At 42.3% G+C, this 20,040-nt stretch overlaps 1 protein-coding gene across 1 annotated transcript in view; it reads left to right on the top strand.

The window, feature by feature from the left end:
- The window catches only part of lrrc40 (leucine rich repeat containing 40), a 108,222-nt gene that overhangs the window by 10,917 nt on the left and 77,265 nt on the right, over window positions 1-20,040 (top strand). The window contains exons 2-3 of the mRNA XM_085982771.1: window positions 8,629-8,810; window positions 9,866-9,939. Coding sequence (XP_085838897.1) covers window positions 8,629-8,810; window positions 9,866-9,939 — 256 coding nt within the window. The remainder of the gene's footprint in view (window positions 1-8,628; window positions 8,811-9,865; window positions 9,940-20,040) is intronic.

The raw sequence follows: 20,040 nt of genomic DNA, 5'->3' as shown, positions 1-20,040 counted from the left end.
AAAACAGGAAGGCAGATTATTATCTGAACAGCAACAGATTGGGAAAAAGGGAAGTGCAACGAGACCTGGGCGTCCCTGTGCATCAGTCGCTAAAGGTAAGCATGCAGGTGCAGCAGGTGGTTAAGAAGACAAATGGTATGCTGGCCTTCATAGCGAGAGGATTCGAGTACAGGAGCAAGGATGTCTTGCTGCAGTTGTACAGGGCCTTGGTGAGACCACACCTTGAGTATTGTGTGCAGTTTTGGTCGCCTTATCTGAGGAAGGATGTTCTTGCCATGGAGGGAGTGCAGCGAAGATTCACCAGACTGATACCTGGGATGACAGGAATGACGTATGAAGAGAGATTGGGTCGATTAGGCTTATATTCACTAGAGTTTAGAAGAATGGGGGGATCTCATTGAAACTTATAAAATTCTAACAGGACTAGACAGACTAGATGCAGGAAGGCTGTTCCCGATGGCGAGGGAGTCTAGAACCAGGGGTCACAGTCTAAGGATAAGGGGTAAGCCATTTAGGACTGAGATGAGGAATTTCTTCACCCAGAGAGCGGTGAACCTGTGGAATTCTCTACCACAGAAGACAGTTGAGGCCAATTCATTAAATATATTCAAGAAGGAGTTAGATATATTTCTTAAGGCTAAGGGGATCAAGGGGTATGGGGAGAAAGCAGGGATAGGGTACTGAATTTGGATGATCAGCCATGATCGCATTGAATGGCGGAGCAGGCTCGAGGGGCTGAATGGCCTACTCCTGCTCCCATCTTCTATGTTTCTAGTTAACAGGCAGATAAAAGGATTATCCCCATTTTACCCACACAAGTGCGAGCTTCCCGAAGGCTGCAAACCCCGCCAGGGTCACCGAGGCGAGCAGTGGGTCTGCGGGGGTCGGAGGGGTGCAAAAGTGTGCTGTGAAGGTAAGTGATGGGTGCAAGTGTGGAGAGGTAAGTATGTGAGGTGAGTGGAAAGTGATAGAAAATGTTTACTTACCTTTGTTTCTTCCTGCAGGCTTCAAACGTTGGGGATGTGGAGAGTTTCGCATCTCACTGGCAGAGATGACAGATGGCTGCTGCATTCTCTGATGCAACAACCATCTAATTTCTGCTCACAAAAGAGGTTTGATGAGTCTTGAATACAAGAACTCATCAAACAACATAGAATGTCAGTGTTTGACAGCTTCACAGAGCGTTCAAACGATGACAATTCATCTGTCAAAAATGAAATGTCATACGCTGATGTTCTCTGTAACCGGCTTCTCCTTAATTGGCCTGCTAAGCCCACTGGGTGGGCTTAACAAGGTCAATCAAGGGAAAATAGCGTGGGTTGGCCAGAAGTCGATGGAGGCGGGACTAAAACCCGACAAGTGGGAATCCCGCCTCCAAAAGCTCCCCACAGAGTACAAAAGCAAGGAATTATGATGAACCTTTATAAAACATTGGTTCGGCTTCAATTGGAGTATTGTGTCCAAATCTGGGCACCACACTTTAGGAAGGATGTGAAGGCCTTCGAGAGGGTGCAGATAAGATTTACGAGAATGATTCCAGTGATGCGGGACTTCAGTTACGTGGATAGACTAGAGAAGCTGGGGTTGTTCTCCTTAGAGCAGAGAAGGTTGAGAGGAGATTTGATAGAAGTGTTCAAAAAAATGAGGGGTCTAGACAGAGTAGATAGAGAGAAACTGTTCCCATTGGCAGAATGGTCAAGAACCAGAGGACACAGATTTAAGGTGATTGGCAAAAGAACCAAAGGCGATATGAGGAAAAACTTTTTTACGCAGCAAGTGATTAGGATCTGGAATGCACTGCCTGAAAGGGTGGTGGAGGCAGACTCAATCGTGGTTTTCAAAAGGGAATTGGATAAGTACCTGAAAGAAAAAATATGCAGGGCTACGGGGAAAGGGCGGGGCAGTGGTACTAGCTGAAGTGCTCTTGCAGAGAGCCGGCACGGGTTCGATAGACTGAATGGCCTCAGTCTGTGCTTGTAACCATTCTATGATTCTATGAATTGGTTAACATTAACATTTCTGCGCAGCTTCCGGTTCGTTGGCAGCAGTCACTCTGAATTGTGAGTAGGACAAGGGGCACAGGTTCAAATTAGTAAAAGATAAAGTTAAGTGTATTATCGGGAAGTTCTTCTGCACTCAGTGTTCAAAACATAGAATAGGCTTCCAGATAGAGTAGTGAAGGCATTTAAGAAACAACTAGATTCTGGAATTAGATAATGTAGGGTCCTTTTTGGATGGATGAACTACTAGTCTTTATTATTTGCAATTAATACTTTAGCATTTGGAACAACGCTAGTTGCATTGGAAGCTTTATCATTCCTTTCTTCAGAATAGGTTTCAGGGTTTTTATGTAATAGCACAAAGCCCAAGGAACGTTTTCCCTAACCAGTCTGTGTCGAAGCTTACCTTCCACATGAGCAAGTAGTCGTAATCAAGTTTATCCACCCTGTTCCTATATCCCTTTATCCTTCATCCACTTACCCAATGTAATCTTGAATGTTTCTGTCTCAACCATTAACCCTGGAATTCCACAGCCTCACAACACTGCGTAAAGAAGTTTCTCTTGCTCTCTGTTCTAAATCTCTTGCATTTAATCTTGTATATATGGCTCCTCAAGCACTGGAAACAGTCTGCTACTATCTACCCTCTCCCATCCTTTCATAATTTTAAACACTTTGATAATATCATCCCATAATCTGTGTTGTTCTAATGAAAAGAGCCCCAATTTTTCAAATCTTTCTTTGCATTTCCTCATACTAGACTGAATCTGCTTTGTAACCTCGCCAAAGCCTCAATGTCCTTCCTATAAGGTAGAGCCTGATGCTGCACACAGTACTCTTAACAGGTCTTATTAAGGTTTTATATACTGTAGGTTTATTACATCTTGGATTTTATATTCTATACATACCTTTTGTGATAAAACCTAGCTTCTTTTTGCTGCCTTTAATTTCCTGTGAATCTGTCCCCCAAAATGCCTCTGCTCTTCCACAGCACCGAGCCAACTTCTATTCAGAGTGTGATTGCTATTCTTTATTTTACCAAAATATATCGCCTCATACTTACTGACATTGAATTCCATCTGCTACTTTTTAGACCATTCCCTCATTTTATCAATATCCTTTTACAGCTTCCTTTGGTCTTCTAAAGAATTAACTATACCTCCTATTTTTGTATCATCTGCAAATTTCACTCCCTCAATGTCTATATCCAAATCATTGAACACAGTGAACAGAAGTGGTCACCAAACTGATTGCTGTGGGATACCACGATCCACTTCCATCCACTCTGGGAAAACTCCCCAGAACTCCTACTCTCTGTTTTCTCCCTTCTAGACAATTTTTAATCCAGTTTATTATCCTAATTCCGTACTCCTTCATCTTTAATTAGCTTCTAATATGGTACCTTGTTCAAGGCTTTCTTAAAGTCCATGTACACTACATCCACTGTATTACCCCATCTACCATGTCTGTTACCTCCTCAAAGTAATTGTGAATTTTTCAAGCATGGTTGTCCCGATTGAAATCCTTGCTGGCTGGTTTTAACTATTTTTTCTTTTTCCATACATGTGGCAATTTTACCCTTCATTAAAGACTTTAAAATGTTCCCTACCACAGATGTTTAGCTAACTGGCCAGTAATTATCTGGATTAGCTCTGTCTCCCTTTTTAAAAATGGATACACAATTGGCTACTCTCCAGTCCTCTGGCACACATCTACACTCAATAGAGCCCTGGAATATAATTTCTGGGACCAAAACTATTTTTTGCCTCATCCCCCTTAGGATTCTAGGATATTTAGCCTAATTTGCTAAAAAAAAATATTTTATCACTCATCTCTTCAGTATTCATCTCTTTTCTAATATCCTTCTCTTTAGTAAAGATGATACAAAGTACTGTACTTACTAAATACCATTTTTTGATTGGAATTTACAAAATGAAAATCCTCTCGGTTTCCACCTCACTTTTAAAAATACTTTTCTTTACTAATATAAAATACTTTAGGGTTCCCTTTGACATTTTTTGATTTTTTTTCCTCCTGTAACCTCTTTTTTTTTAATTGATCCCACTGTTGCTGTATAGTTCTGTGCCAATTTCTCCTTCCACCTCCCCTCAGCTAGCTCACTTGTTATCTTTCTAGTCTGCCCAAATCCAATCTGGTATTCTAGTTTTTGTACTAACCTTTTCCCTTTCTAGTAGTACCTTGTATCTTATTGTGATCATTACTCCCAAGGCGCTCACCCATATTTAACTCATCTATCTAATCTATTTAATTACTCATAACCAGATCTAGCCCTTGAAAATCTACTAACATACTGCATGAGAAAAGGGTCCTGTACACATTGCCTCTTCTAATATTGCAACTCTGCCTCCTTTTTCATCCCTCCTAAATATATTGTATCAAAATACAGTATGTTTGTTTTCCATTCGTATCCAGTTTGCAACCAGGTTTCTGTTAATGCTATGAAGTCAAAATATGTTCCTGCTTTTGCACTCTGCATTGCAATACATGCATTCAAACCCTTTTTTTGCTTTCTAAACATTACTTTCCCTTTTTGTTTAAGTTACCATCACTTCAATGTTTTACCCATTTATAACTTGTCCATTTTATGTTATTTTGTTCCTCTACTCCATATCCCTCTTGCTAAATAAATGCAAGTCTTCCTTTTTTAAAATGTTTTCTGTCAAATATTATCTTCCTCTATTTCTCCCTTCACTATGAGCTGGTCCTAGTTGGATTTATTTTTCCAGCCCCCCCCCCCCCCGCCTTCCTAGTTTAAATACCTTTCTCTACACTTCCCACTTACCCATCACTGCATATAGGTTTGTAGGCAGTGGACATTTAACTCTGCTTCATTGCTACTGGTTTACCCTGATCTCTGTTGGGCTTGCAGTTCAGGTACTATGGTTGGCCTCAACACTTCAAATCAGTTTTTGTTACCTGAATTTATATTACTTACACAGAATTTACAGTACAGAAACAGACCAAATGCCTCTGGTCTAGGGAGGAATAACTAAAATCTCTAATGACTCCTGTTGGAATTTCACGTCTGGCTGTCAAGCAAGAACAGCCCCAACCGACTCCTTTTCACTATGGACGTCCAATCCCTCTACACCTCCATCCCCCACCAGGATGGCCTGAGGGCACTCCGCTTCTTCCTTGAACAGAGGCCCAACCAGTCCCCTGCCACCACCACCCTCCTTCGCCTGGCTGAACTTGTTCTCACATTGAACAACTTCTCCTTTGATTCCACTCACTTCCTCCAAATTAAAGGTGCTGCTATGAGGACCCTCATGGTTCCTAGCTATGCCTGCCTTTGCATGGGATATGTGGAACATTCTTTGTTCCACTCCTACTCTGGTCCCCTTCCTCACCTTTTTCCGGTACATTGATGACTGTATTGGTGCCGTTTCCTGCTCTCGCCTTGAACTAGAAAATTTCATTCACTTTGCTTCCAATTTCCACCCTTCCCTCACCTTCACATGGTTCATCTCCGACTCTTCCCTTCCTCGACTTCTCTGTCTCCATCTCTGTGGATAGGCTATTGACAAACATTTACTATAAACCCACTGACTCCCACAGCTACCTGGCCTACGCTTCCTGTAAAGACTCTATTCCATTTTCCCAGTTTCTCCGTCTCCGCCGCATCTGCTCTGACGATGCCACCTTCCATACTAGTGCTTCCGACATGTCTTCCTTTTTCCTCAACCGAGGATTCCCCTCTACCGTGGTTGACATGGCCTTTGACCGTGTCTGCTCTATTTCCCGCACTTCTGCTCTCACCCCTTCCCCTCCAACCCGGAACCACGATAGGGTTCCCCTTGTCCTCACCTTTCACCCCACCAGCCTCCACATTCAACGGATCATCCTCTGCCATTTCCACCACCTCCAGCGTGATCCGACCGCCAAACACATCACCTCACCTCCCCTTTCAGCATTCTGAAGGGAGTGCTCCCTCCGTGACACCCTGGTCCACTCCTCTATCACCCCCAACACCCCTTCCCCTTCGCCTGGCACCTTCCCGTGCAAGCGCAGGAGATGCAACACCTGCCCTTTTACCTCCTCCCTTCCCAGTGTCCAGGGGCCCAAACACTCCTTCCAGGTGAAACAGCGATTTACTTGTACTTCTTGCAATCTAGTATACTGTATTCACTGCTCACGGTGTGGTCTCCCCTACATTGGGGAGACCAAATGCAGATTGGGTGACTGCTTTGCGGAACACCTCTGTTCAGTCCGTAAGGGTGACCCCGAGCTTCCGGTCGCCTGTCACTTTAATTCTCCGCTCCACTCCCACTCTAACCGCTCTGTCCTTGGCCTCTTACACTGTTCCAATGAAGCTCAACGTAAGCTCGAGGAACAGCACCTCTTTCGATTAGGCACTTTACAGCTTTCTGGACTCAACATCGAGTTCAACAATTTCAGACCATAACCTCTGCCCCTATCATTTTCTTTCTCTCTCTCTCTCTCTCACATGGTAGCTGTTGATCATCCTGCCATTGCCATTTACATTTCATCTAGAGTCATCTTTTGTATCTTAACTTGTCCCATTACCATCTCCTTTTGCCTTGCACCATCATCCCTTTTGTCTCTTAATCTCTCCTGCCTTCCATCCTGTCACAGACCTTCCCTTTTGTTCTTTCCTCCCCTCCCCCTCTCTCCCTGCCCCTACACTTGCTTAAAAACTTGTTACATCTCCAACTTTTTCCAGTTCTGACGAAGGGTCATCGACCTGAAACGTTAACTCTGTTTCTCTCTCTACAGATGTTGCCTGACCTGCTGAGTATTTCCAGCATTTTCTGTTTTTATTTCAGATTTCCAGCATCCGCAGTATTTTGCTTTTTGTAAGAACAGATTTGGATTCGGCTGTGGTGCCTTCCACAATTGTGTTGCTTGGTGACACATACTGTCGAGACTGACTTTTGAAGAACGGTCACTTGTGTGACCTGCTGACATTTGTGGAACCGTGCCACATCAAGGGTCATTGTATTCAAGAGAATAGTGTAGAAATGTTTGGGAAAAATAGCTCTTCCTAATGTTGATCTTGCAACTTTCAATAGATAAGTGGGTTTTTACAGGGAGATTTCAACTTGCTGTTTTCCAAAATTCCATTAAGTTTAAGCACCATTCCCTTTGCACAAAGGTAGCTTAATCACTGGGCTTCAGAAAACAATATAAATCATTATAGTTTCATCCATTCACAGTAATTATCCATAAGTGAGTTATGAGTAGCACAAAAAGTGGAGTAGAATCCTCACCTTATTGGAGGTTGAAAATAGTGAATTTGTTGGAAAAATGTATCTGTTAAAATTGTGATAAATTTGTGTTTTTGAATGTCTTTACTTTCATATAAGCAAGGAATGTGTAAACAACAACTTGCATTTATATAGTACCTTTAACGTAGTAAAATGTCCCAAGGCACTTCACAGGAGCGAAATCAGACAAATAAATTATTGGCACCAAGACAAAGATGGAGACATTAGGACAGGTGACCAAAAGCTTGGTCAAAGAGGTAGGTTTTAAGGAGTCTCTTAAAGGAGGTAAGAGAGACGGAGAGGTTTAGGGAGGGAATTTCAGAGCTGAGGGCCTCGACAGCTTAAGGCACGATCACCAATGGTGGGGCAAAAGAAGTCGAGGATTCTTGAGGCCAGAATTGGAGGAGTGAAGAGTTCTCTGAGGGTTGTAGGGCTGGAGGAGGGTACAGAGATGGGGAGGGGTGAGGTCATGAAGGGATTTGAACATGAGAATGAGAATTTTAAAATCGAGAACCAGGAGCCGATATAGGTCAGCGAGCACAGGGGCGATGGGCGAATGGGACTTAGTGAGAGTTAGGATACATGCAGCAGAGTTTCGGATGAGCTTGTTTCTGGATGGTGGAAGATGGGAAACCGTCTAGGAGAGCATAAGAATGTCAAGTCTGGAGGTAGCAAAAGCATGGATGTTGGTTTCAGCAGCAGATGGGCTGAGGCGGGGCAGAGCTGGGAACCAGAGAATTGGATCACAAAATAGCTTGCCCATCTACTTTAAATATGCCTCTAGTTTTACAAGAAGTTTAGGCACTTTGGCTTTCCAGTATGAATCTCGCCTGTTCAAATGAATACTTTGCGTGGTGTTTCTGCACAATTCTCCTTCACCCACTATTAGACATAGGAGTCAGTCAAGTGTAGCTTAAACAACATTTGTTTCCCACCAAAGTGGTTTAATTGAGTCAGCCAACTTATCGAATAAGTAAACTATGCCATCACTAGTATGGTCCCAAAACTTGCATCATTCCTTCTTTATCAAACTTCTCTGCAATAATACTGCTACTTATATAACATGTCTAAATTCTGGGCTTATTTTCATAGAGGATGCCACACCTTACTTGAATGATGGTATAATCCTTCTAAGATTTCCCTCATTTATAATTAACCATCTCCCTGCTGTTCTTGTTTTTGTGGTCTCTCTAATACATGCAAAAACAGTATAAATAAGAGATTCAAATGCAAAATTTTAGATGCAAATGTTCACTTGTCACACCAGTGCAGTTAAGATGCATTATTACGGCAAATGGATCAATATACGCAAATGTTCAGAATTAGACTCTATTGTAATTGTTGTTTGACAAACATTGTCTCTTTTTATTTTATTGCAGTACCCCAGAGTGTATGGCGGATAAACGTGGACCCTCCGGAGGAATCCCATTTGAACGTCTCCTTTAGTGCAAATGATCGCTGGTGGGATCAGACAGATTTAAATAAACTTATCTTGGCTTCTAACAAACTGCAGTGCTTATCGGAGGATATTCAGCTCCTGCCAGCCCTCACAGTGCTTGATGTAAATATACATACCTGTACTAGATCGTGTATTGAAAATTAGTTTAACACATTTGCATCAGAATAGAATACAGCACAGAACTGATATTACTGGTGTATATGAAACTGTTATTTAGAGAGATGGGATCTTAGCATTCATATTATAAGACAGCACTGCCCATCTACTACCACCACTCTTTTTCTCATAACATAATTTTGGTCTGCAATTATCTTAACTATATTCAAGCCAATATCAATTGTGAGGGGGCATGGGAGTAATATTTCCTCATTAATGTCACTTCCAGGATGATCTGCCAGACTGTGTGCTTGAATAATAAAGAAAAGGAACATAGTTCTAAAATTCCATTCGCCAGACAGTCTGCTGGAGGATGGCAAATCAATCAAGTTTGGCACTTAAACTCGGACAGACCAGTGCAGTGCGTCAGTTTTGAATACCAGCTTCCTTGTTTAAAACTAGCTTGAAAGAAAGCATTTTAAGGCAGCAAAAAATTATCAAGTACAAAAAATTGCATAATACTGCATTTCAGAATCTATAATCTGACCAATTTCTATAAGACATTTACGCAAGAAAACCCCGTTGATCAGCCAAGTAGTCCATTTTCCTGCTGGTGGGAGCACAGTGACCCAGTTTTCAATTGAAAGCATGAATCTTCTGGGACAGCTTTCTAGGGGGAAAAATCAATTTGCACTTAATCACAAGGGGGTAAGAGTACATAATTAACTGCATGCTGATGAAATATTTGACTATTGCTTCTTTTAAAGAGTATCTATGGAACCATTAGAATGTATGAGGAATTGAGTTCTGAGTACTGTATATGTTTCTTTTTAGTAAGAATTCCTTTAAAGTTAACCAGTATGTGTTGTTATCTTTCACTTTACTGAATTGTAATATTGGCTAATTAAAACTTTGAGGTAAAAAGTATCTCTCAGACACCCTAAAATGCATGATTGCTTAACTAAATGGTATGCCATGGTTGCAGTCAATAGAATAATGTATTTTACAACAGATTTTTATCTGCAGATCAAGTTACTGATTTAAAAAAAAATTGGTTCTAGGTCCATGATAATCAGCTGACTTCCCTTCCTTGTGCAATTGGGCAGCTGCTGAATCTCCAGAAGCTCAATATCAGGTATTGCAATTGTTAATGTATTTTTTTTAGATGAAATGTGATTGATCTATTTCAGAATAACAAAGTGGAATTCCTTTAAGATTAGAACTGCATTAGTCAAGAGCATAAGAATTTTTAGGAACAGGAGATAACCATTAGGTCCAATAAGACTGCCCCTTTTTCATTACTCAACCCCATCTATCTACCTTCTCACTATATCCCTCAGTCTTGCTGAATCTAGAAACGCATCTAATTGTGTCTTGAACACAGTTGTACTGTCCACTTCAGCGGCCTTTCCCCGATGGCTTAGGCCACAAGTTTATTACCTTTTTGGGTGAATAAAGTTCCTCCTTGATCTTAACTTCCTAATTTTTAATTTGTGTACTCTGGTATTTAAAATGGTCAAAATAATTTACCTAGATCAATTTTGTCTTTTCCATTCATAATCTAGAAAACGTCAATTAGATTACCCGATGTATTTTTTGAAAAAAAGGAAAGTTTAGCTTTATCAACATTTCCTCATATCTTAAAATCTTGATGGCTGAAATTGTCTTTGTAGCTTGTCTCAATACCCTTTCATTGACAATAATATCCTTCCTGTGACTAGGTGACCAGAACTGCACCCAATAATCCAAATTGGGACTGACCAACATTTTATACAGCAACTATACAGCCTCATTTGCTTTGTGCTGCTGCTAATGCAACCCAATACTTTGCTTTACTGCAACTAAGCACTCTGCTGACTTTCATAGATTCACAACAACTGACAATTTCCTTACCAGCACACTTGTATGGCTTTTTCATTTAACACTTAATCCCTCTTTTGATTCCTTGCTCCTATACTAATTATTTTGCACTGATCCACACTGAAACCTATTGGCCCACTTGCCTAAAAATGTAAATCATTTTGAATTTGGCTCATATTTTTCACCTACGCTATGGAAGATCCAATAAATAGTTACTTAAAAAAAATCTCTTACAATCAGGTTTGTTTTTCAAAACACTAACATTTTATCCATGAGCTCAATATTTCTTGAACACAACTGCGTTTGCAAATTCAGTATTCTCAGACACTTCACACCAGATCTAACCATCTAATCGTGGATGAACTAATACAAGCAAAATTTGCAGGTATTCATGATGTGGCCACTGATTCTTGCTCTGCTGGTTTTGGCTGCTAGAATTTTGCTTGTCTGGAGGTTTGTCAATGGCTGTTATCATTGCTGTTATGGTGGATTTAGGAATTAAAAACATTGACAACAGTCCTTTTCAGCTTTGCAAAATTCAAACAAGCAATACTAGGCAGCAAGAAATAAAAATGTATCTTACAAGATTGCAATTTTATATTTTAAATGTGCAAATTCTGAAACAGAATGCAAATTTGCAACAAGATACCAACCCTGATTTTACACTGATCCACATTGAAACCTATTGTGCTGATATGGTAAAATCCACTTGTGAACATAAAGCTCAAATTCTGGTTGATGGAATTAATTGAGCCTTATATGTAGGTTTTACTTTGGTTGCACAAGTCAGTACAAGGGGGGGGGTGGGAACCCAAAACAAGGGGGTGGAAAAAATATAAGTAAAAATGTAATAGGGGCCGAGGTTATGATCTGAAATTGTTGAACTCGATATTGAGTCCAACAAAAGATGACTAGATGAAGTGTAAATGACAATGGCAGAATGATCGACAGCTGCCATGTGAGAGAGAGAGAGAGAAAACAATAATAGGGCCAGAAGTTATGGTCTGAAATTGTTGAACTCGATGTTGAGTCCATAAGGCTCAAGTGCCCAGTTGAAAGATGAGGTGCTGTTCCTTGAGCTTAGGTTGATTTGTATTGATCAGTTTGTGATGGATTCCTTTAATACCCTGCAGAACTGTTCAGAGTCAACTAGCCATTTAAACAGCTGATTAATTAACTCTGTGATGTTAAAATAGCCAGTAGGTAAGAATGTCTTGTATAAATATGTTTTGAGGTTAGGGACTCTCACTTTATACTCATCTCATGGCTACTTTATCAGCACACACTGAGACTGGGAAATCGGCAATAACCAATGGTGATTTGAGCTACTGGAACCAGGTATTTAAAAATAAATTGTTTATGGGATGTGGGCGTCGCTGGCAAGGCCAGCATTTATTGCCAATCCCTAATTGCCCTTGAGAAGGTGGTGATGAGCCGCTTCCTTGAACCACTGCAGTCCGTGTGATGAAGGTACTCCCACAGTGTTATTAGGTAGGGAGTTCCAGGATTTTCACCCAGCGACGATGAAGAATCGGCGATATACTTCTAAGTCAGGATGGTGTGTGACTTGGAGGGGAACTTGAAGGTGCTGGTGTTCCCGTGCGTCTGCTGCCCTTGTCCTTCTAGGTGGTTGAGGCCACGGGTTTGGGAGGTGCTGCTGAAGAAGCGTTGACGAGTTGCTGCAGTGCATTTTGTAGATGGTACACACTGCAGCCACGGTATGCTGGTGCTGGTGGGAGTGAATGTTTAAGGTGATGGATGGGGTGCCAATCAAGCGGGCTGCTTTGTCCTGGATGGTGTCGAGCTTCCTGACTGTTGGAGTTGCACTCATCCAGGCAAGTGGAAAGTATTCCATCACACTCCTTAGTTGTGCCTTGTAAATGGTAGAAAGGCTTTGGGGAGTCAGGAGTTGAGATACTTGCCGCAGAATGCCTAGCCTCTGACCTGCTCTTGTTGCCACCGTATTTATGTAGCTGGTCCAGTTAAGTTTCTGGTCAATGGTGACCCCCCCCCCCAGGATATTGATGGTGGGGGATTTGGCAATGGGAATGCCATTGAATGTCAAGGGGCAGTGGTCTAGAATGCTAAAGAGAAAAGACAAGGAAGCAGTGCAGGAAGGTGATTGGGGTAAGGATAACCAGATTGTGTCAGGAAGTGACAGAGTATAGAAACAAAGGAGTGCACGAACAAATAGTGTCCAGGTTAAGAAAAAATGATGGTAAGACAAATAGGGCCATAGTACAAAAAAAGATTAAGATGTCTAAAAATGTTAAAAAGACAAATCTAAAGGCACTGTATCTGAATGCATGAAGCATTCGTAATAAGGTAGATGAATTAACAGCACAAATAGATGTAAACGGATACGATATAATTGCGATTACGGAGACATGGCTGCAGGGTGACCAAGGCTGGGAGCTGAATATCCAAGGATATTTGATATTTAGGAAGGACAGGCGAAAAGGAAAAGGAGGTGGGTTGGCCTTGTTAGTAAAGGATGAAATCAGAGCAATAGTGAGAAAGGATATTGGCTCAGAAAATCAAGATGTAGAATCAGTCTGGGTGGAGCTAAGAAGCACCAAGGGGCAGAAAACATTGGTGGGAGTTGTCTATAGGCCTCCAAACAGTAGTGGTAATGTAGGGGATGGCATCAAACAGGAAATTAGAGATGCATGTAACAAGGGTACTACAGTAATCATGGGTGACTTTAATCTACAGAAAGACTGGCCAAACCAAATTAGCAATAATACTGTGGACGATGAATTCCTGGAGTGTGTACGAGATGCATTTTTAGACCAGTACGTTGACGAGCCAACTAGGGAACAGGCTATCCTAGATTGGGTATTGTGCAATGAGAGGGGTTAATTAATAATCTTGTTGTGCGGGGTCCTTTAGGGAAGAGTGACCATAACATGATAGAATTCTTCATTAAAATGGAAAGTGAAGAAGTCCAATCCGAAACTAGGGTCCTAAATCTAAACAAAGGAAACTACGAAGGTATGAGGAGTGAGTTGGCTATGATAGATTGGGGAGCTTCATTAAAAGGCATGACGGTGGATAGGCAGTGGCTAATATTTAAGGAACGAATGCATGAATTGCAACAGTTATACATTCCTTTCTGGCGCAAAAAACAGAAAAGGAAAAGTGGCCCAACCATGGCTAACAAAAAAAAAAATTAAGGATAGCATTAGATCCAAAGCGGAGTCATATAAAGTTGCCAGAAAAAGTAGCAAGCCTGAGGATTGGGAGCAGTTTAGAGTTCAGCAAAAAAGGACCAAGAGATTGATTAAGAGGGGAAAAATAGAGTATGAGAGTAAACTTGCAAGGAACATAAAAGCGGATTGTAAAAGCTTCTACAAGTATGTAAAAAGAAAAAGATTAATGAAGACAAATGTAGGTCCCTTACAGTCAGAAACGGGAGAATTTATAATGGAGAACAAGGAAATGGCAGAGCAATTAAACAAATACTTTGGTTCTGTTTTCACGGAAGAGGACACAAATAATGTCCCAGAAATGCTAGGGAACGAAGGGTCTAGTGAGAAGGAGGAATTAAAGGAAATTAGTATTAGTAAAAAAATAGTGCTGGAGAAATTAATGGGACTGAAAGCTGATAAATCCCCAGGGCCTGATAATCTGCATCCCAGAGTACTAAAAGAGGTAGCCATGGAAATAGTGGATGCATTGGTTGTCATCCTCCAAAATTCTATAGATTATGGAACAGTTCCTGCAGATTGGAGGGTGGCAAATGTAACCCCACTATTTAAAAAAGGAGGGAGAGAGAAAACCGGGAACTACAGACCGGTTAGCCGAACATCAGTAGTGGGGAAAATGCTAGAGTCTATTATAAAGGATGTGATAACAGGACACTTAGAAAATATCAACGGGATTAGACAAAGTCAGCATGGATTTATGAAAGGGAAATTGTGTTTGACAAACCTACTGGAGTTTTTTGAGGATGTAACTGGTAGAATAGATAAGGAAGAACCAGTGGATGTGGTGTATTTGGATTTTCAGAAGGCCTTTGATAAAGTCCCACATAAGAGGTTAGTGTGCAAAATTAAAGCACATGGGATTGTGGGTAATATACTTGCATGGATTGAAAATTGGTTAACAGACAGGAAACAGAGAGTAGGAATAAATGGGTCTTTTTCGGGGTGGCAGGTGGTGACCAGTGGGGTATCGCAGGGATCAGTGCTTGGGCCCCAGCTAGTCACAATATATATCAATGATTTGGATGAGGGAACCAAATGTAATATTTCCAAGTTTGCTGACGACACGAAACTAGGTGGGATTGTGAGTTATGAGGAGGATGCAAAGAGGCTTCAAGGCGATTTAGACAAGTTGAGTGAGTGGGCAAATACATGGCAAATGCAGTATAATGTGGATAAATGTGAAGTTATCTACTTCGGTAGGAAAAGCAGAAAAGTAGTGTATTACTTAAATGGTGCTAGATTGGGAAATGCTGATGTACAAAGGGACCTGGGTGTCCTTGTACACCAGTCACTCAAAGCAAACATGCAGGTACAGCAAGCAGTTAGGAAGGCAAATGGTATGTTGGCCTTCATTGCAAGAGGATTTGAGTACAGGAGAAAGGTTGTCTTACAGCAGTTGTACAGGGCCTTGGTGAGACCACACCTGGAGTACTGTGTGCAGTTTTGGTCTCCTTATCTAAGAAAGGATATACTTGCCTTAGAGGGAGTGCAGCGAAGGTTCACCAGACTGATTCCTGGGATGGCAGGACTGTCGTATGAGGAGAGATTAGGTCGACTAGGCCTGTATTCACCAGAGTTTAGAAGAATGAGAGAGGATCTCATTGAAACATATAAAATTCTGACAGGGCTAGACAGATTGGATGCAGGGAGGATGTTTCCCCTGGCTGGGGGGTCTAGAACGAGGGGTCACAGTCTCAGGATACTGGGTAGGATATTTAGGACTGAGATGTGGAGAAATTTCTTCTCTGAGGGTGGTGAACCTGTGGAATTCTCTACCACAGAAGGCGGTGGAGGCCAAGTCACTGAATATATTTAAGAAGGAGATAGATAGATTTCTAGATACAAAAGGCATCAATGGGTATGGGGAGAGAACGGGAATATGGTATTGAGATAGAGGATCAGCCATGATCATATTGAATGGTGGAGCAGGCTCGAAGGGCCGAATGGCCTACTCCTGCTCCTATTTTTCTATGGTTTCTATGTTAGACTCTTGCTTGTCATTCAGGTCTTGTTGCATATGGGCATGGACTGCTTCATTATCAAAGGAGTTGTGAATGGCACTGAGCACTGCAGTCATCAGCGAACATCCCCATTTCTGACTTTATGTTGGAGGGAAGGCCATTGATGAAGCTGCTGAAGATGGTTGGGCCTAGGACACTGCCCTGAGGAACTCCTGCAGCAATGTCCTGGGGCTATGATGATTGACCTTCAATCATCACAACCATCTTCCTTTGTGCTAGTTATGACTCCAGCCAATGGAGAGTTTTCCCCCTGAATCCCATTGACTTCAGTTTTATTAGGGCTCCTTCATGCCACACTCTGTCAAATGCTGCCTTGATGTCAAGGGCAGTCACTCTCATTTCTCCTGCAATTCAGCTCCTTTGTCCATGTTTGGACCAAGTCTGTAATGAGGTCGGGAGCCGAGTGATCTTGGCAGAACCCAGCTGGGCATCAGTGAGCAGGTTATTGGTGAGTAAGTGCCGGTTGATAGCACTGTCGATGACACCTTCCATCACTTTGCTGATGATTGAGTGTAGACTGATAGGGCAGTAATTGGCCGGGTTGGATTTGTCCTGCTTTTTGTGGACAGGACATACCTGGGCAGTTTTCCACATTGTCAGATAGATGCCAGTGTTGTAGCTGTACTGGAACAGCTTGGCTAGAGGCGCGGCTTGTTCTGAAGCACAAGTCTTCAGCACAAGAGCCGGGATGTTGTTAGGGCCCATAGCCTTTGCTGTATCCAGTGTGCTCAGCCGTTGCTTGATACCACGTGGAGTAAATCAAATTGGTTGAAGACTGGCTTCTGTGATGGTGGGGACCTCAGGAGGAGGCCGATATGGATCATCCACTCGGCACTTCTGGCTGAAGATCGTTGCAAATGCTTCAGCCTTGTCTTTTGCAGTCACGTGCTAGGCTCCACCATCATTGAGGATGGGGATGTTCATGGAGCCGCCTCCTCCTCCCGTTAGTTGTTTAATGGTCCACCACCATTCACGACTGGATGTGGCAGGACTGCAGAGATTTGATCTGATCCATTGATTGTGGGATCGCTTAGCCCTGTCTATAGCATGATGCTTCCGTTTTTTAGCATGCATGTAGTCCTGTGTTGCCGTTTCCCCAGGTTGGTACCTCATTTTTAGGTACGCCTGGTGCTGCTCCTGGCATGCTCTTCTACACTCATTGAGCTATGGTTGGTCTCCTGGCTTGATGGTAATGGTAGAGTGAGGGATGGGCCACAGCGCCTCGTGGATGCCCAGTTTTGAGCTGCTAGATGTGTTCTGAAACTATCCCATTTAACACGGTGGTAGTGCCACACAACACGATGGAGGGTGTCCTCCGTGTGAAGATAGGACTTTGTCTCCACAATGACTGTGTGGTGGTCACTGCTACCAATACTGTCACGGACAGATGCATCTGCGACTGGTAGATTGGTGAGGACGAGGTCAAGTAGGTTTTTCCCTCGTGTTGGCTCTCTCGCCACCTGTCGCAAGCCCAGACTGGCAGCTAAGTCCTTCAGGACTCGCAAGTTTGGTCAGTAGTGGTGCTACCGAGCCACTCTTGGTGATGGACATTGAAGTCCCCCACCCAGAGTACGTTCTGTGCCCTTGCTACTCTCAGTGCTTCTTCCAAGTGGTGTTCAACATGGAGGAGTACTGATTCATCAGCTGAGGGAGGGCGGTAGGTGGTAATCAGCAGGGGGTTTCCTTGCCCATGCTTGACCTGAAGCCATGAGACTTCATGGGGTCCGGAGTCATTGTTGAGGACTTCCAGGGCCACTCCTTCCCGACTGTATACCACCGTGCCGCCACCCCTGGTGGGTCTGTCCTGCCGGTGGGACAGGACATACCCAGGGATGGTGATGGAGGAGTTTGGGACATTGGCTGAAAGGTATGATTCTGTGAGTATGACTGTGTCAGGCTGTTGCTTGAATAGTCTGTGGGACAGCTCTCCCAATTTTGGCACAAGTCCCCAGGTGTTGGTGAGGAGGACTTTGCAGGGTTGACTGGGCTGGGTGTGCCGTTGTCGTGTCCGTAGCCAGTGCCGAGGTCGGTGCCAGGTGGTCCATCCGGTTTCATTTTTATTATTTTGTTTCGTAGCAGTTTGTTACAACTGAGTGGCTTGCTAGGCCATTTCAGAGAGCGGTTAAGAGTCAACCACATTGCTGTGGGTCTGGAGTCACATATAGGCCAGACCAGGAAAGGACGGCAAATTTCCTTCCCTAAAGGACGTTAGTGAACCAGATGGGTTTTTACGACAATCCGATAGTTTCATGGCTACCATTACTGATGCTAGCTTTTTATTCCAGATTTATTTAATTAACTGAATTTAAATTCCCCAGCTGCCGTGGTGGGATTTGAACTCACGTCTCTGGATCATTAGTCCAAGCCTCTGGACTACTGCAATTAGTACTAGTACAGTTATCGATTTACACACATTGGTCCTGTTATTGGAATCCTCAGATGACTAGTGCCACTTGTGTAGTAACAAAGCCAGTGATTAAATGTGACTGTTTATTTGCTCGCCGGCTAGTACATGTTTAAAGTCTCTGATTCATTAAGCATGATGCAAACACAAGATTTTAAGATATGGGGAATAGTGCTTGCAACCAATAGAAAGTACCATTTTTAGGACAATTTAAATACATCCATATATTCAAGTCATTAAAATTAGTGGGCAGACTAGATGATTACCAAGTTAGATTGACAAAACCAACTTGTCACTAACATCAGAGCTTTTTTTGTGCTCTTCAGATGAGGGATGGTAGTACTGGGGAATGAAGCATATTCCATTTTGGGTATTCACGGCCATCATCAAGCACTTCTAGGTATTGCACAGTGAGATGTAGAGTGGAGGTCTCTTTACCTCGCTCCAAAAATAGTTCTGATGAAAGGTCATCGACCTGAAACATTAACTCTGTTTCTCTCTCCACAGATGCTGCCTGACCTGCTGAGTGTTTTCCACTTATTTTTTGTTTTATGCCTCGGCTCCAACCTCATGAGTATTTCCTACTGTACCAGTGTGACAACTTTCCAATTATTTCCTGACCATCCAGTGCCCTGAGACGCAAATTCTAATGCCAGCTGGGAATTGAATTGCAACTGCACATGCTCATTTGATTAGAGTCCTAGAGCACACTTCACCCCATTAATCTGGATTGGATTTGAACTCTGGTTCAGGGGTGAAAGACAAGTGCTAACACACCACCTCCCAATCCATACACTGTGATGGTGTTTTAGTGTGCAACAGCATCATTTTTGCAACGTTCATTGTAAAGTGTTATACTGAAGCACGCTATACCAGGATAAAGCCATTAATCACATTGGAAAAGAGATGTATCTGTCCAAACTGCACAGCCTGATTTATGTGCTTATTTTAATTAATACAACTTGTGAGCCTAAAGAGAATCTGTTCATTAATCAAATTAACTTTTACACTTCCCAAGAGATTAAAGCTTTCTAAGAAGTTATTTCTGACTTCCATTTATTTTTGTCCTATTTTCTTGATTCTCTCACTGATGCTATAGTATCAGCCTGGGCATGGATTCCTCTGAGTGTCAGTTGACAAAGTATGCTTTTGTGTGTGGGACTGTTCTAGCTGGAATGTCTAACTACCCACTTATGTTAAGCCCTTCATGTTGCAATCCAGTAGAGCACTATCAACTTCATCCATTCAAAACAAATGACAAAATGATTGTGAAGAGTGAAATTCAAACTTGGACTCTTTTAGTGGCAGCCCAACACTACTGTTACAATGACTCAAGTATCACTGGATCCATTTAAATTTATTTCCTCCCCTTCTCCCCCCCGCCAACATACACACTCGGCCCCCTTGTTTTGATGATTTTGAGATAGTAGGTAACAGTACTAATCTAGCTTGCTACCATTTATGTTTACAGGCCTGTGTTCAGTTCCAGCTCAACTGAGAAACAAATCATAACTTTCACCAACTGTTGTTTCATGAGAGAAGTGTTTGCTTCTCTCAGATTTATCCTGCTGAATGTGCATCTATAAGAAAAAAAAGTTGAATAATTGTGAACTAAAAATGGCTGGAAGTGCCACCTATTACAAGAGTTGCTTTTCTGAAACTACAATGAGATTGTCCCATGACAAAGCATCAGACAAAGTACCATATCTAACTGGTGATCACTTCGGAACAGCTAATACTTC

This window comes from Somniosus microcephalus, chromosome 3, assembly GCF_052327205.1.
Source record: "Somniosus microcephalus isolate GS21.2 chromosome 3, FLI_Smic_1.0, whole genome shotgun sequence".
NCBI lineage: Eukaryota > Metazoa > Chordata > Chondrichthyes > Squaliformes > Somniosidae > Somniosus > Somniosus microcephalus.
Note: the sequence above shows the minus strand (reverse complement) of the source record. Positions and strands in the feature narration are given on the sequence as shown.